At 54.7% G+C, this 17727-nt stretch overlaps 1 protein-coding gene across 3 annotated transcripts in view; it reads left to right on the top strand.

Moving 5' to 3' along the window:
* The window catches only part of LOC133511732 (receptor-type tyrosine-protein phosphatase zeta-like), a 33604-nt gene extending 16511 nt beyond the window's left edge, over positions 1–17093 (top strand). The window contains exons 11-30 of one of the 3 annotated variants that reach the window (XM_061840596.1): positions 1277–1317; positions 1560–3744; positions 5145–5283; positions 7995–8074; positions 8149–8234; positions 8584–8640; positions 9053–9134; positions 9990–10063; positions 10580–10714; positions 11475–11609; positions 11692–11855; positions 12186–12321; positions 13691–13837; positions 14079–14154; positions 14241–14314; positions 14447–14578; positions 15101–15268; positions 16297–16445; positions 16513–16648; positions 16909–17093. In XM_061840596.1, coding sequence (XP_061696580.1) covers positions 1277–1317; positions 1560–3744; positions 5145–5283; positions 7995–8074; positions 8149–8234; positions 8584–8640; positions 9053–9134; positions 9990–10063; positions 10580–10714; positions 11475–11609; positions 11692–11855; positions 12186–12321; positions 13691–13837; positions 14079–14154; positions 14241–14314; positions 14447–14578; positions 15101–15268; positions 16297–16445; positions 16513–16648; positions 16909–17046 — 4334 coding nt within the window. In that variant the 3' untranslated portion in view covers positions 17047–17093. The remainder of the gene's footprint in view (positions 1–1276; positions 1318–1559; positions 3745–5144; positions 5284–7994; positions 8075–8148; positions 8235–8583; positions 8641–9052; positions 9135–9989; positions 10064–10579; positions 10715–11474; positions 11610–11691; positions 11856–12185; positions 12322–13690; positions 13838–14078; positions 14155–14240; positions 14315–14446; positions 14579–15100; positions 15269–16296; positions 16446–16512; positions 16649–16908) is intronic. The other 2 variants (XM_061840599.1, XM_061840598.1) reach the window with 2 other exon arrangements.
* The last annotated feature ends 634 nt before the right edge of the window (positions 17094–17727 follow it).

Raw genomic sequence — 17727 nt, forward strand, 5'->3', positions numbered from 1 at the left:
TTTTTTTTTTGGAGCCGATCGCGTTGCCGCCTGTTCGGTTCCTGTTCTGCGTTTTGGACCCTGCTGCGCCTGCCCACAACAACCGCTAAGGTGAACTACGGCAAGCCCACTCGGACAAACTGTCTCTTGCTCATTTGCGTCGCCTATGGGACGGATAGCAAATCGTATGCAGCATCAAAAGAGACAGATATGGCTCGCGAGCCGCAGGTTCCCGACCCCTGCTTTACATCACCAACAACAATGTTGATGTCAAAAGTTGAAAATCTTAGCGTAATCAAGCCATCATTTTCCCAAAGTAAAGTCATGATATGACAATAGTCAACATGGAGGGAGGGGGGGAGGGGGAGAGACTTTTCTAAAATGCAACTTTGTTTTTATTTCAGAAAAACTTTTTTTTAAATTATCAGACAAAAAACAAAATAAGATGCGGTAAAAAAAAAAAAAAAAGTACGATAGTCTCCAAAAAAATAACCTATTCCTGCAATCATCGAGTTTAAGTTTGGAAGAAGCGTCCGATTTTTGTCATTTTCTTCTTGGCGACTGCTTTTATTTTGAAATGATCCAAGACGGCTCCTCCCTTCTTTTGCTGACGTAGAAGAAGAAGAAAAAAACTTCTTGAGGTATTTCTACGTCATCCCCTCCTTCCGAATGCTCGCTGACGTCATCGGAGGCTCCTCGTGACTCCGCCCACCGCATTTGCAGGAAACGCCCCCTTTGCGTTTCTTTTGCGCCTCTTTTGGCGGCAGATGGGCGGAGCCAAAACGCGAGGCCAGCCCGTCGAAACGAAAAACGATTTACTGCAAATGCCCTTTTTTCCCTTTTTTTTTGTTTGTTTGTTTTTAGCATGGCAGCAACTTTTCCTTGCGTCTCCATTCTCCCACTGTCTCTAAACTAAAATCGTAATTCTTTTCCCACGAATTTTGCTCCCTCGTGTGCCGTCTGGGTCCGGGTTAGCTGCAAACGTTGAATTTTTGGCTCCGTGAGTGTCGTTGTTGAGATTTTTTTGGCCCTCATCTTCACGCCTTCGTGATTTCATCGGTGCGGTTGTGCTAATTTTGCTCGGTGGTCTTCAAATTTCCGACCGAAAGAGCCGTTTGAATGCAAGCTGGAACGTTTTCACCAGTTCAGTTGCCAAAATTCAACATTTGTGGATGACTTTTCTTGCGTGTCTTCCCTTCTTGTCTGTCGCTGTGTTTGGCGAAATACGAATGTCACCGAATGGAGTCAACGGCGCGTATTCTCACTGACGTTTTCTCGAAATGTGCTCTCGTTGCAGAGAATAGCCTGATCCCAGATTCAGATGACTTTGACTATGCGGTAAGAAATTTTTCCTTTTTCCTTTTGCCTCAATTCAAGCAAGAACACAACAAGTGCTTTTCCTCACCTGACCAATAGAGGGCAGCCTATGATTACAGAAACATATTGGTTTATTTGGTTGATCGTCACTTGATGGGATTCACGGTTAAGCTAGTAGACGAGCTTAATCCGATTTAAAATATGCCAATCGTCAAAATCTTTGCTTATCGTCCTCACTACTTCATGCGATTTCCTACCACTAGGAGGCGAACTACCCACCAGATCCATTCTCGAACGAATCTGTGCAAAGGGAAGATTCCGATCAGGCGCGGATTCCGACCACATCGCCGGCGACCTCGACTTCGGGGCCCCTTCGCCGCCCGCTACAAAAGCCCACCGGAGCCACCGAGACCGAGACACAGTCCACTACCGTTTCCGCGACCTCTTCGCAGGGAGCTACGTCCGGTCCGCCCGCTGAGGTCGCCACCGGGTTCCCGTCTACGACTCCTTTGTACGCAAACGCAAGCGATCGCGCCGGCAGAGTCGGTCCAAAGTCCTCAGAAAGCAATGAAGTGGACCGGACTGCCTCAACGGCAACGGGAAGTGATGTTTGGATGGAGGGGGGTAAAAGTGTAAGCTCAAGTGGCACCACAACAAGCTCAACCACGAACAAAACCAGACCGATGACCACGAACCAGATCCTGTTTACAAACCAGGTCCCGAACTCGACCACGAAAATGACTGCAAACACAACGGCCGACAAGACCGTGACCCGGCCAATGACCGAGACCACCGCCACCAATGTGACGACTCGGAACACGACGGAGACGCTGCAAGTGACGACATACAGAACCACAGAGAAGCCCACAACCTCGCCGACGGACAAGATCACAACGACGAAGACGACGACAAACGAGAGCACGACCGCAGCCCCGACGATCACCACCAACATGACGACGCGCAAAACAACGATCGAGACGACAACCGTGACTGTGACGACGGCAGGGGGCGCAAACACAAACGTAAACAAGGAGACAAGAGACAAAAGCGCAAGCGGGCCACTGAACGCGACCACACCCACGACCGGAACCAAAAACACGAGCCCGAACGTGGCCCATCTTGGGGACGGGCTCATCGCGGCGTCGTCCGTCCACCTTCTCAGCGCAGCGGAAACGGAAGTCCGCCGCGATGATGCGATGCAGGTCCAGGGCGAGCTCTTTCCCGAGCTTCCGAGTCCCTCAGCCGCGGTTGTGTCGCTTTCCGAGGGTGAGCGCGTCTCTGTCCCCCCTCCTTCCCTGCAGCGTGAACCCCGCCCCGTTCCCTCCGGCCGCTTGCACGAGCTTCCCCTTTCCTCCACGGTGGCGGCTCGCCAATTCCCCGCTCCTCCCACCTCTCTCCCCGCCCCGTCTTTGGCAAACGACCTGGCATCTTTCTCTTCGGGCCAGGTGCCCGAACGGGAAGCGTCCCTCCCCGACGTCTCCCCGGCCCTCGGCCCCACCCTGAGTTCCGTCCCGCTTCCTCGCCGGGGCCCCGCCCTCTCTTTTGCCGGCGACTTGGCATCTTTCTCGTCGGGCGAGCCCATCCGTGCGTCCCCGTCGGAGGCGTCGCCGCCCCTCAGCCCCACCTTGAGGCTTTCGGTTCTCCTTTCCAGCGACTTCCCTCATTCCGCCGCCACTCCGGTCTTGACACCGTCGTTTTCGAATGAAGTCGACCTTTTGGGTCACGGGACAGGAAGTGCGCCCGATTCCTTCCCGTCCGAGGACGGTGCCGACGACTTCCCGGACGGCATGTGCGGTTGCTCCCTTGAGCCGTCGGCATCGTGGCCTCACGTTTCTTCCCGAGTCCCGCTCGGGGGCGTGGCCTCGATCTCAGGCGGCGGCGGGGAGCTCCTCGCGAGTTCTTTGGGAGTCCTCGTTAGTTCTCTTTCCGGGGCGACTTCCGGAGGCCCGGTGGTTACCCGCCGGTCCTCTCCGCCGGCACCCGGCTTCCGGTCGGCCGCTTACGTGGCGCCGCCCCGTTCCGTTGCAGCCGCCGCATCCGAGCCCACCTCGTCGCAATTGCCGCCTTCCGTCCCCGTGACGCACTCCTCGGCGGACCGCAGTAACGGCGTCTCGGGTTACGACGTAGATCAGGAGGGGGACGGCGTCCGGGCGTCCGTGTCCGGCGAGAACCCCTTTCCTCGTTCCACTTTGGAATCCGGACAGACGCCCGATGCTTTGGACGACCGCTCCTCGGCGTTTTATTTTGACGGCGAGAGCGGGAGCGCCGCCGGATCCGGGCGAGCGGGCGCCGCCCCGCTGAGAGTATCCGCGGTTCCCTCGCCCGCGCCCGCCGAGGAGAGCGGTTCGGGTCAGGCCGAGAACCTTTATGACAACGACACCTCCTCAGACTTCAGCATTCCCGAGCGAACGCAGCGGGAATCCCGCAAAGAGGAGGATCCAGTGGCAGGTAAACGCACCCGCGCCGGTGTCAACAAAAAAAAAAAAAAAAATCCGGTCGGTCAGTCGTACGCCGGGCGGGTGATCAGCCGTTGACAGCCGTTAATCAAAGTCTTCACGCACGCAAGAGCAAAAACTCCCGTCGGTCGTCTCGTTTCCCAGCGCGCGTTTGAGTCCAGCTGACTTAGAGAATAGAATGGAATGCAAAAGCCAAAGTAAGACAGAAGAGATGTGCCGGAATGAAAAGAGTTGGGGGGGGGGGGGGGCGCGACTCGGAGAATGGATGGCGAGGGCGGACGACTTCAAATACTTGAGCAATGACGAGCGTGCGAAAAAAGTCAAGAAACGAGCACAACCGTTGGCGGAAGGCGGCAGGAGAGTCTCTGCGAGGATGAAGGAGGGAAAAGTTGACGGACGCCGTTGGAAGGGAGCACAGGAAGCACGAAAGAAGAAGTTGAGCTTCTCGCTAGGCTTGGATACGATGACCGATGAGCTCGGACAAAGTCGGAGGAGCGAGAGTGCAGACTTGCCAGGCAAAAGAGCGAAAGACGTGGTGAGGGAGGACGCCAGGACAGTGCACCAGATTGGCGAAGGTGGAAAAAGATGTCGAGAAGAAGAAGAGGGTTGTCCTCCTTGCCATTGTTGCGCATAAATGAACGAATCGGCGGCGTTTGACGAGGAGCTTCGCAAACGATAGACGACAGAGGTGACACGGAAAGCGTTGGCCTCGCGCTTCCGAGGACCTCGGTTCAGATCCCGGCCGCGCCTGCGTGGCTTTCCTCCCCGCGTCCCAAAAACTCGCACCATGAATTGGACTCTCGAAATTGCCCCGTCGGTGTGATTGCGAGCGCGGCCGTCGTCTGTCTGCGCGTGCCCTGCGATTGGCCGTCGACCGGTTCAGGGTGGAACGGCCGGGATAGGCTCCGGCGACACTAGCGACCCTCGTGAGGATAAGAAGGAGTAATCCAAAAAGTATGCGGTACACGACAGGCAGGACTCACGTAAGGCGTTTTTTGACTTTTCCGTGCATGTCCTCGGCGGCCTCCAGAGGGCAGCATAGCACTTTATGTCCTGTCCCGGTCCTGTCCCGTCCTGTCTCCCCCACAGATGTTCGTCCTACTGACTTGTCTTCAGCGTAAATTCTAGTTTGGCAGGCAGGCAGGCAGGCAGGCGTGCGGTCGTCAATTCCTTTCGACTTTTTTCCCGTTGCGACTTCTTCTCCTTTGATGTTTTTCTTCGCCGTGGCTCGCATTTTGGTTTGCGCTTTCTAATGACGACGACAGCTCGTGAGAGGTAAGGAAGGAGGAGGCAGCCCGGAGATCGTCACAGAGGCGGGTCGGGTTCAAGGTGGAGGTCAGGACACCCGCATCTGCTTCACGTGCACTTTGACGTGCGTGCGTGTGTGTGCAGACGTGAGCAACAGCAGCCACGAATCCCGCGTGGGAAGCGACGGCGACGGCCGGAGGAAGGCGGCGGTCCCGCTGGCCGTCATCTCGGCGCTGACCGCCCTGGGACTGGCGCTCCTCGTCGGCGTCCTTCTCTACTGGAGGTGAGCCGCTGTGGAGACACGCCCCCTTTTGCGGACTTCACGAGGGGAGCCACAAAAAAGGGTTTCCATCCGTTCAACGTTTTGCCTCACATTGACCGTAGAATTCTTTGAAAAATGTCGGCCGCGTGTGGATCGCGAGCGGACCGGCGACAGATTGCGGCGGCTGAAGGCCTTTTGGGAATCGGAATCTGGTCAAACGGCCGAAAAGAACGAGCGCGCGTGACGCTTTTTTTTTTTTTTTTAACGGAACTTTTAGAGTCCGTTTGGTCGTCGTTTGTCATGAATCTTACTTAGAAACGTGAGTTTTGGGAAGCCGTGGCCAGTGACCCTTTCGACCCCCCCCCCCCCACCCCGCCCCAAAAGAAAGTCCTCGGCTTGTGGCGGCCAAAGGAATGTTTTGGCTTTGCTGTTTGAAATCAGACCTGGAAGCCAGAAAGTTTCGAGGCCGAGACGACTTCCGTTTCCCAGAAAAACCCCCCAACCCCAACTCGGATCGGCGCCAGAAAACGGACGCATTCCCGACGGTTCTTCCGCCGATTTTTCTCCGACGGGCAGCCAAAGCAAACTTTTTCCAGCGGCCCGACGGCGACGGCGAAAAGCCAAACCTTTTCTTTGTCGTCTCCGGGCTCGTTCTGCAAATGTGGCGACCGGCTGGAAATCAGGGCACCCGACGCCGCCCCGAATCTTCACGCTAAAACGATTAAGAGCCTACGCAAAGACAACAAATGTGATGATGGCGTTTTATTGGAAGGCGTCAAGCGTGCGCCAACGTGTCGGGCGTGCGACCTTTGACATCCGCCTTGCTGACAAATGTGCAATGGAAATCTGAGGCGGATTACGTCGGCCTTATTTTTTTCATAATCGGATCCAGCGCGAGAAACACGACTTGTGCGCGTTCGACACGTTTCTTAATCCTGACGGATTGTCGGCAAAACGTTCCTTTCGACAACGTTTGCGACGCAAAAGAAAAAGAAAAAAAATTGCGGATGAGCTCGAGGAGGCTCCAACGGCGGGAACGACGTGGCAACGCAAAAGAAATCCAGCGACGAGAGGGCCCATTTTGAACACGATTTGGTACGAACGCAAAATCGAACTTTGCCATCCGTTTTCCCAGCCGCTCATCCTCATCAGGGTCCCTCCCGGGAGCCGGAGCCCATCCCGACCGTCATCGGGCGCGCCGGCAACCGGTCGCCGGCCGATCCAACCCGGAGAAAAGTCACCCGGGCGCAGGCGGAACTGGGACTTCAACGCCGGACCCCTGTGACCCCAAAAAACTAGTTCAGTATATTTGAGGGAAAATTGGGGGAAAATGTACCCATTTTTTTCTTTATTTCAAGCACATTGATTTCTTCCCGTCAAACCAGTAATGATGATAATAATAATCGTAATATTTTTCAAAAGCGACAAATGGAAGGCCGTCGGCAGTCAGCAAATCAGCACCAACGTCAGCTGCAAGCAATCCAATCATGTGCGACATGTTTTGGGACATTTTTCATCTGGCGCCGCGACCCGTCGGGCATGTTTGACGCGTGCTAATCATCTGAGGATTAATCAAGGGGGGTTGTGGGGGGGGGGGGGGTGCTACAAAAAGGATGCCCCGCTTCTCAGGTTGGGGGAGGGGAGGGGAGGGGGGGGGTTCTCGAGTTGACGGAAATGTTGAGCACTGCGCTAGCTAGCGGCTAAGCGCCAACTGGCCCGTCGGGTTGCGATTTCATGAGAAAAATCAAAGTTCACGAGATGTAATCATTTGAATGGCCCAAATTGTTTCAGATGAAATTGGAATTGTCCTCATTTTAAAGAAGAACAAAAAAGTTTTTCTGTCAAAATTTTTACATTTCTGGTCGCAAACGAGTCTGTCGGCTGCGTCGTCGCTAAATCGCTGAGCGTCCTTCCTTCCTTTTTTTTTCCGTCAAGCCGAACGTTCAGCGTTCACCTTTTTTTTTTTTTTTTTGCTCCCTCGCTCCCTCCCGCTGCGTTCGCCAAGGATTAGCGTCTATAATCAGCGAGATGACACGCTTCTCAAACTGCCCCCAATTTTATTTTCAAAACATTCCAAACGGCTTCCCTCAAAAATGTTTTCTGGAGAATATTTGTTTTTTGGGACGGGGGGCAGGTGGTACACATAGTACTCATGTTTATTTGTCAGTACAATTACCCTATGACCTGCAATAAGTTGTCCAATTTTTCTTGATGTCAAGATGTCTCTTCTTCCGATTTTTCATCTTGCCAAAAGTTTTTCTTCTCCTGCTGGCTGCTCTTTTTTTCTTTTCTTAAAAATCCAACTTTATTCTTAAAACATTTTTCCACGGCAAAATTGAAGTACTTTTCCTCAAATTTCTCATTTCTTTCCCCTCAAAACTCGGCAACATTTATATCCGATCGATATCATAAAACGGATTCATGGGCATGAGGATTTGACAAGATTCCGCTTGTTTCTGGCCAAAATTCTAATGTGTTTTTTTTTTTTTTTTTGGGGGGGGGGAAATGATGACATGTACAGCAGACAAAGAGGATGCCTGGAAAAAAAAGTTGTAAAGTTTGAATCTTTTTTTTTGGTCCAAAGACAACTTTTGATCCATTTTCAGAAAAATCAGAAGTGTTGGTTTCCTCATTTTTGGCATTTTCGGGGAAGTTCCGCGGAAGGAGCGCAAGGGCCGCACGTGACCTTCAAAGGCGAAAAGTGTGAGAAGCTCCCCTTGTTTTGCCTCCAGGATGTGTTTCCGGACGGCGCATTTCTACGTGGACGAAGGCGCCTCGCCCCGCGTGGCCGCCACGCCCGCTTTCACACCCGGTAACGCCCACGCAGAGCCCTCCAGATAACAATCCGCCCGCCAGGACTCGTTTCACTTCCCGCTTGCCTTCCAGACGAAAAGAGCGCACTTCCCGTCGGAGACTTTGTCAAGCACGTCGCCGAGCTTCACCGAACGTGCGGATTCCGGCGCAAGTTTGAGGTGTGTTTTTATTTTCTTTTTCTTTCCAAAAAGTGATTTGCTGCGCTTGCGTTGTCAAAATGGCCACCGGGGGGCCAAACGGTGAGATTTGCTGCTTCGACGCACATACCTCCGGTCAAAAGTTACCGCTGTTCAAGTTCGTCGCCGCTTAAAATTTGAAGGGGCAAGCGGCCAAGGTGTCCCCCCCAGCCCCCCCTTTACGTTGTGCGTTGGCAGCCATGTTGGTAGCGTCAGCCGTGCCGACGGGGCCACGAAAGTCGCCCCTCAAACGTTGTCACGGATCGGGTCGGCCTAATTTTTAAAGTTTGACGTCAGCGAGTGGACGTTTGTTGCACTTTGTGTTGTCAAGGAAACGTCCCGTCCTCGTCTTCCTGGTCCCGGCGAGCTCGTCAAGGAGAGTTCCGAGGTAAGACGCCCCCTGCCTGCAAGCGCATGTGGCGCGTGATGTCATTTTAGTTTTTGGTGCTTAGCCCAGCGTAGCCCCGCCCGGCAGTGGCACCATCGGGCAATTGGACGGAGCTAACGCCCAACTCCGAGCCGAGATTCGAACCCCCCGAACCTCTGGATTGCGAGGTGGCCTCGACGTGTCGCGTGTTTGTCAAATGGAGGAAAAAAAAACCCTACAATTGATTCAAATAATACTTCTACTAATAACTGTCGTCTGTGTTTGCGTCACCTCCTTTTCTGTGAAATCGTTTTGAATCCCGCGGGCGCTCGTCGATCCGCACTTTGACTTTTTGCCTTTGTGAAAAACAAAAAAGACGTTTTTGAGATTGCTTGCGGAGCGTCGCTGACGTGTGCCCGTCCGCTCGTCCAAGGAAGTCCGGACGTGCGCCGCGATGACGTCGGACCGTCCGGACGACGACGGCGGCCAGAAGCGATACGGCCACGTCCCGCCTGGTGAGTTGCGCCCTCGCCGCAATTTGGATTTGGAAAACTTTGATTTTCCTTTCCTGTCAATTACGTGAGAAAAATATGCTGCTGCTGCTGCTGCTGCTGCTCTACTTATTTATTTAGAACAACATCAAATGAAATTAGATAATGACGAAAAAAAAAAGTCATCCTGCCCTGTGAGTGGCACTACAGAGCTAACATAGTTTTCTTTTTGAAATTGGTTCATTTTGGATTTCATTTCATTTCAAATCAATGAAATGATTTTTTAAATCCTAACCGTGCGACACACACAAAAAAAGAATTTCATTTCAAATCAAATGCAAATCTATTCGACTCTATCAAGAAGTTTAACATCCTGGGGCCTGAGCTACAGCGAACATTTCAAAAATATAAAAATGAATTTGACTTGCATTTGAAATGAAATTAGAATCAATAAGAAATGTGAAAGAAAATTGTTCGGCTCTGTGAGATGTGCCAGCAAGCCATCGTGACGACAATGTCATTTTCAATTTGTTATGCACTAATAATGTTCCTCTCGGCTCGATCTCGCCGTGAAAACGGATCAATTCGCCCTTTTCGTTGTTTCGGTTTCTCGGAAACGACATTAGCATCTCTTGACTAGTGGGGGCGCAAGCAACGTAGTCTGGCAAAAGCGGCGCGACTCCACGTGAGCGTGTCACGGTTATCGTAGCGACGGGAGCTTTGGTCAAAAATAAAAATAAATGCCACACGGCCTCCAACCGCTGAAGGATTCGAATGATCCCCCCCATCACAAATGAAATATTGAGTGTCTGCAAGTGGAGCTGAACTGCAAAGCCAATCCAAGAATGTCAAGTACTCACGCTTCCACGTCCCTTTCAGGCGATCGCAGTCGAGCGCGACTCTCGGCGGTCGACGAGGACGCCGGAGATGACATCGACGCCAACTTGGTGGACGTACGTGAGACACGTGCGCCTTTGCTTCCTCTTTCGGTTCCATTTTGGCCAAATCCGACGGCGACGGCGACCGACCTTCCGGAGTCTTCCTTTTCAGTTGACTCTGGATTCTTTGTACTCTGCGGATGTTGTGAGCCGGTCAAGAAGTTCCTCCGTTTGTCCGTCAGCCAAATAAGCGATCGGTCTGTCGTCGTGTTCGGTCCGTTATGGGCTCGTAGTCCATTTGTAGGTCGCTCAGGTTAGGGCGAGTTGAGCGCTAACCGAAGTAAATGCTAAGCTAGTCCCCGAGTTCAATGAGTCAGGTAGACCCTCGATCATCAGGTCCGAGCTCGGTCCAGTGCCGCAGTTGGGCGGTCAGTCGATCTCTTATTGATCCCCTATTTGGTTTTTCTGTTGAAAGGAGAGTCTGGGAACGTGCGGGTCGACGGGTACGTCGGCTAGCGAGTCGGTCACCTGCCGACTTTGTCGGCGGCCAAAGCGTGCATTGAAATGTTGACTGTGAGCTTTCTCTCCAAGGGCTTCAAGATGCGCCACGCGTACATCGCGGCTCAGGGTCCCAGCAAGTCCAGCACGGACCGCTTCTGGCGGATGATCTGGGAGCAAAACGTGGGCGTCGTGGTGATGATCGGCGACCTGCTGGAGAAAGGACGCGTGAGCGCCGAGCGAGACGGGAGAAGAGGGACGAGGGACCCTCGTCCCGGTTTCCGCCGCTTGACCAGATTAAAAACCCAAAGACTTGAGACTCGACTTGGACTTGAATCGTTCAAAATGACAATGGCGGCGGGCTCCTCATTTGGGACCTGGACCCGCAGGCCAATCTCCCAATACCGCCCGGCACCGTCGCCACAAATTGAGACAAACGTCGCGACTCAAAGGGGGAGACTTTGACAATTACTTGGGACGGAAGTTGAAGGTGAAGACTTGAAGCGTAGACAGTTGAAATTTGGGACTCAATTGAGCCTTCAAGGAAAAGCAGATTAACCTCACCTGAGAGCACTCGAAGGTGAACTAAACCCGAAGTAGAGTCGAAAATGAACGAATCAATCGCTGTCACCATCAGAATCAGCTCCATTGGCCAAGTGTGGAAAAACACACGAGGAATTTTTCTCCGGCAGTCGCTGCTGCCGCCACATTCGGAAGAGTCACACGTGTGCCAGGTGGAAAGTCTCAGGTAGGAGATAAGACTGAAGACTTGAGACGTACTTTGGACTAGAAGGCAAATAGTGCACTCGAAACTTGACGTTTACTTGAGACCAATGGGTCCAGTCTTGGGACTAGAAGGCTTAGACCGGGACACTTGAAGGCTGAGATTTGACACTCCCGTCCGTCTCACTGGAAGTTGAAGACTTGAGATTTCGTTGCAACTGGACGTGGCTCACAAGCGGCTTTTTCGGTGTGTGGGTGTTCTCAGAAGAAGTGCCACCAGTACTGGCCCGCCGACGTGCGCGAGGACTACGGCGGCCTCGCGGTGACGCTCGAGAGCGTTCAAGAGCGAGCTCACTACACTCGGCGGACCTTCGCGATCAGCGAAACGCACGTCAAGAAGGTCGGCCGGCCGGCCGGGACGTCGGGCGCGGGCGTCGTCCGCCGAACGCTTTTTACACGGCTGACCGTCCGTCCCGTGGCAGGGTTCTCGGAGGGGGCGCGGCCCGGAGCGAGCGGTCACGCAGTACCACTACACCCGCTGGCCCGACGGGGGCGTACCCGAAGACGCCCTGCCGCTCATCGGCTTCATACGAGAGACTCGGAGGGCCAGGACGACCGAGGTGGGCCCGGTGGTGGTGCACTGCAGGTAATCCACTTTGGTCGGCTTCTCGATCAGTACGACGTTCAAACTCCCGAGAACGAGACGTGGGATTTACTTCGGAGTTGAGCGCTAAAGCTTGAAGGCTGCTTTGGGAGTTGAAATCTTCAATGCGATTTGAAATTTACATTCAGATGAGGGACTGCTTGAAGTTGAGATCGGAGATCCGTGTCCCGACTCAGATTGTGGCTAAACCCGATGTTGACAAAGCGAGTGCCGACCCGCTGATTCTGGAGATCTCGGAATTGATATTTGGCGGAGTTGCGCTTTCCCGGAGATGAGCTCACCGCCGTATTTCCCGTCTGCCGCACGTTGTAGCGCCGGCGTGGGCCGCACCGGCGCCTACTTGGTGTTGGACGGCATGTTGAGGCAAATCCGTCTGGAAGACGCCGTGGACGTGGACGGATTCCTGCGACGCATTTGCACGCAGACGAACTGCCTGGTCCAGACGCAGGTGGCGCTCGCTCCGCGCAACAACAAGTACTCCACATACACGCGAGACACGTAGACACACACCGTACGTGGCTCGTGCTCATCTGGTGTCATCGCGAGCGCCGGTAAGAATTGCGCCGTGTTCTTTTTTGTTTGTTTCCACGCGTGTCCATACATTTGGAACGTCGACGTTTTAGGCTTCGTCGTGTTCTGGGTCAAAATCCCGTCAGTTGCTCAATTTCCGCACGTTGGCCGTCAAAATCCTCCCAAAGACTCAATCAATCCACCAATCTTTTGTCTTGATACAATCGTCATCTCACGGCACTCCCGACAAATTCATACGCGGGAATAATCGCAATCCTTTTGCTCCCGTGTGCAAAATGCGCAACTGCACACCAGGCTAAAAACGACCTCGGTGAGCGCGCGGCGGCGTTTGTGCAAACAAGAAAAGCGCAAGCTCGCCAGAAAAGTCTCCAGATGGACGTGCCGCACGTTGTCGCGTTCCGTTCGGGACACGTGACGGCAACGGCAATTCGTGTCACGGGCGGGCGGGACCCGAGACCGGCTACCGTCGGGGAGGCGGTCCGGAAAAGCCGAGCGGGCCGAGCGGCCGGGTCAAAGGTGAAGCGCGAGTCAAGGAAATGCCGGAACGTGACCGTAAAGTCCGACCATCTGGCGAAAGGCGCGGAGGAGGGGCTGGTGGGCTCCGGGGCGCGGAGGGACACGCCCGTCGCGCTCTGGCGTCCCGCCTGGTTTTTGGGGCGGAGGAGGGGCGGGTGGGCTCCGGGTCGCGGAGGGACACGCCCGTCGCGCTCTGGCGTCCCGCCTGGTTTTTGGCGCGGAGGAGGGGCGGGTGGGCTCCGGGTCGCGGAGGGACACGTCCGTCGCGCTCTGGCGTCCCGCCTGGTTTTTGGCGCGGAGGAGGGGCGGGTGGGCTCCGGGGCGCGGAGGGACACGCCCGTCGCGCTTTGGCGTCCCGCCTGGTTTTTGGCGCGGAGGAGGGGCGGGTGGGCTCCGGGTCGCGGAGGGACACGCCCGTCGCGCTCTGGCGTCCCGCCTGGTTTTTGGCGCGGAGGAGGGGCGGGTGGGCTCCGGGTCGCGGAGGGACACGCCCGTCGCGCTTTGGCGTCCCGCCTGGTTTTTGGCGCGGAGGAGGGGCGGGTGGGCTCCGGGTCGCGGAGGGACACGCCCGTCGCGCTTTGGCGTCCCGCCTGGTTTTTGGCGCAGAGGAGGGGCGGGTGGGCTCCGGGGCGCGGAGGGACACGCCCGTCGCGCTTTGGCGTCCCGCCTGGTTTTTGGCGCGGAGGAGGGGCGGGTGGGCTCCGGGTCGCGGAGGGACACGCCCGTCGCGCTCTGGCGTCCCGCCTGGCCAACCCGATTTTCCCGATCAGGAGCAGTACGTGTTCATCCACGACGCCTTGGCGGAGGCCATCTCGTGCGGCGACACGGAAGTGGCGGCGTCGCGGCTCGGCGCCTACGTGGAGCGGCTGCTCACCCCGCGCGAAGACGGCAAGACGCCGCTGGACCGCCAGCTCGAGGTCGGCCGCTTTGTTGCAAACAAGGATTTTGTGTGTGTATCGCCAGCGTATTCCCGTTTTTTTCAAGTCTTCACTTGTATTTGAAAAGTCCCTAAACCTGATAGTAAGATTTGCTTTTGATCTTATTTTCAGATCTGTCATATCGGTTCTATTTTTGTTCAAAGAAGCCGTCATTTCACAACCATTGCAAAGATATCGCGTGTGTTAGCACGTTAGCTTGACGCTAGCACGGCCTTTTCAGCTGCTGAGCGCGGGAGCGGCCGACCCCGCGAACGACGACCTCCGCGAGGACCGAAGCGGCGGGCCGCCGTCGCCGGGTGAGATTTCGGCTGTCGGCGGCCAACAACTTTGCGCTCGCGTCGCGTGTCGGATGGCGTTGACGTTTCGTTTTGTCTGTTTGCAGCGGAAAGGTCGCGCGTGCGCCTGTCGCCGTGCGCCGCTGACGAGTCCGGTTACATAAACGCGTCCTACGTGACGGTAAGGCTGCACAAATGGGCTTGCCCCTGGGGGGCAAAAATATGGATTTTTGCAACGTGACTAATTTGAAGAGCGTTCGGAATTCGGATATTGATTATTGAAGTATTGTTGCCGTTGTTGTGGCGCTTGCAGGGCCACGAGCGGATCAAGGAGTTCATCATTACCCAGAATCCTTTGCCAGGCACCGTCAAGGACTTCTGGAGCATGATTTGGGATCAGAACTCGGGCGTGATCGTGTCGCTGCCGGGACCGGCGCTCGCTCAGGTCACATGACCCGTCCGGCCCACCCGGCAACTTGTACTTTCTGCGTCTTTTTTCACGACTTGGACGACTTTGTTTTGTGAAATTTTTTCTTTTTTTTTTGGGAGGGGGGGATGGGGGACCTTATCCCATTTTTGTCCCATCAAAGCATCGTGATATATTTGAAATAATACAAAATATAAGGGAGGCAAAACATTTTTCAGGTCATTATTTTTGCATAAAATACATCTTTTGTATGACGAGCTATTATCAATGAGAAAATTCTCACGGTTGACTATTATATTATTAGAACGATGATTTTCCGTGAATTTTATAGTATATAGTACGTCCAAATATTGAAAAATGGCCAGGCATAAAATTTTGACGCCGTTAAGACGGGTGTCGCACTCTTTTTATTTTTTTTTTTTGGGGGGGTGGGGTGGGGGGAGGGCTGACATTCTCGTCATGAGTGAAATCATAGAAAATCGTTGAAGTCAAATTTCTTTCAAAGTTTTGTGACGGCCGACGTTGCGCTTCTGTCTTTAGGACGGAGAGGACGAGGACCGGGGGGCGGAGCCGCGCGTCTTCTGGCCCGCCGAGGGACAGCCGATGAGCTGGGAGCGCTTGAGCGTCACGCTGACGGGCGAGGACGTCGTCCGGCTGGCCAACGGGGACGCGCTCAACGTTCACCGCTTGGCCGTGTGCGCCGCGCAGGTTGCTTGCTCGCAAACGCGTCCGGACCAAAAGACATTTTTCGTCGTGTACTGAGTAGAAACAACAACCGCTTATCTGAGGGGGGGTCAGTAGCCCAGACTTCCCTCCCTCTCCCCAGCCGCTTCATCCAGCTCTTCCGGGCGGGGGGCCCGAGGCCAGCCGAGAGACAAGGTCTCTGGGTCGTCCTTTCCGGCGGGACGCCTCCCAATCTGGCTCTTCTCGACGCTCCTCACCCCAACTCTAAGGGAGAGCCCGGAGGACACGCCGCGGGGGAAGGAAACTCAGTCGGAACCAAAATCTTCGTCTTCCACAAGTGAGGGCAGGAACGTAGCTCTACAGCTCCTTTCGACTGGGCTCCTCCTTTACCGCGACAAAGTCCGCAGACGCTGAACCGACCCGTTCTTCGCTCACTCGTCAACAAGAGTCTCGGATTCGGAGGCGCCGAGTCTCATCCCGTTGGAGATCGCGGCTCGATGAAGCCAACAGAACCACAACAACTGCAAGAACACCGGGACCTCCTCTCACCCGCGTTACCCTCTCGGGCTGTCACCGGGCACAACCACCTGACCCGGTGACCCGCATCCAGAGAAGGGAGCTTTATGGAGCCGTGCTTTGTCCTGGGCCCTTTTTCCTGTAGGGTGAACGACCGGGGAGAGTTGTGAGGCCCGGGGTTTCAATCCCGGACTTTGCCGGGCCTGCGTGGCTTTCCTCCCACATGCTTGCATTAATTGGACACTCCAAATTGCGACTGTCGTTTGTCTCCACGTGCCCCGCGATTGGCCGGCAACCAGTTGCCCGACGACACCCGGGACAGGCTCCGGGACTACCGTGATCCTCCTGAAGATAAGCGGCTCCGAAAATGGATGGACGTCTTCCGACGGATATGTCTGAGTAGTCGCGCGGGCGGAGCTAACTGGAAGTTTTGGGACCGTCGGTCGGACGTTTGACGCCGGCGTCGCGGCGGTTCTTCTGTGGATCAGCGGCAAGTCGCGGCTGCTGAAACGCGCGCTTTGTTTTGTGTTCCGGAGGACGACTTTCTTCTGGACGTTCGCCTGTACCGCGCCCCCCGCTGGCCGAATCCCGACGGCGCCACGAGCGACGCCTTGCTGCTGCTGGAGCTGCTGCGGCGGGAGGAGGAGACCTCGCCCGAGGACGGGCCCCTCGTGGTCCTGGACCGGTACCCTGCCGCCGCTGCCGCCGTCGCGCTCAACGAAAAATCGGCTAACGTTTGCTTCGGTCCGCAGCGCGGGCGGAGTCACGGCCGGGACCTTCTGCGCTCTGTCGTCTCTGATTGGTCAGCTGCACGGCCAAGGGCGCGTCGACGTCTTCCGCGTGGCCAGGACGACCGCCCTTTGCAGGCCCGGAACCTTCCGCACACGCGTGAGGAACAACACAAAGCTGACGTGTTTCCGGCGGTTCTGTCGGGTTGGAGTGGGACCGGAAGGTTCCCCAAAACGGCAGCTGAGATTTTTCATTGTTTCCGTTTCCGTGAGTCACATTGAAGTAACATTTGTCCACCGAGCTCGCTTCTCCGGACTGCCGCCGAAAGAAAAAGATCAAACGGCCCAAACATTTCGCCAATCGTGAGACCAAAGCGGTGTTGATTCGGGTTTGGGTGGGATCGTGTGTTTTCTGCTCAGGACCAGTTGGAGTTTCTGTACAAGGCCTTGCTGAGCGTGCTGGACAAGCAGCAGCAGGAGGAGGACCGACCCGACGACGACGACGACGACGACGAGCGCACGACGGGGGCCGCCCGCAGTTTGGAGTCGCTCGTGTGAGGCCACCAAAACGCGACTTTTGACGTTTGCCTCTTTGGACAGCAGCAAATCTTCAGCCAATAGCAAGTGGGCAATTTGGGACGAATGTGATTCCCCCCCCCCCCCCCCCCCCCGGCACTTTTTAAGTCATTTGAGCTCCGTTGATGAAAATTTCTTTGCCATTAAAGGGCAAGTTTGCTTTTCTTGTTGGAACTTTTGTTTTTGTTTTTATTAACGCACAAAACACACGTGCGACTTAGCCACCATTTGATTCATTTTTTCAATCATCAAGGTTTGAACAAAACGTATTCCAAAAGGGGCCCGCGGGGGGGGGGGGGGGGGGGGTCCTCAAGAGAAGTAGAAGTAGGTCAAGGGTCCAGACGACATCTTGACCGCCTCATTTGCATGTTTTACTTCTGCCTAACGACCCCCAAACTGGCCCGTTTTGCAAGAACCGACGCAAAAGTGGCCAACGGGTCACAGAAGTCACAAAAGGAATTTGCTCACAAACATTTTCGTCATAAATTGAACACACCTTGTAGGCAGAACACTATTGTATATCTATAAATGCTCTCTTTTCAAAAAAATACATGGTTTTACCCATTAAAAAAGAAAAAAAAATTATATATATATATATTTTTTTGTTTGTTTGTTTGTTTTTAACCAAATGAAAAAAATATATATCTCAACAAAATGTTGTAA

The sequence above is a fragment of the Syngnathoides biaculeatus genome, chromosome 14 (genome assembly GCF_019802595.1).
Source record: "Syngnathoides biaculeatus isolate LvHL_M chromosome 14, ASM1980259v1, whole genome shotgun sequence".
NCBI classification, from domain to species: Eukaryota; Metazoa; Chordata; class Actinopteri; order Syngnathiformes; family Syngnathidae; genus Syngnathoides; species Syngnathoides biaculeatus.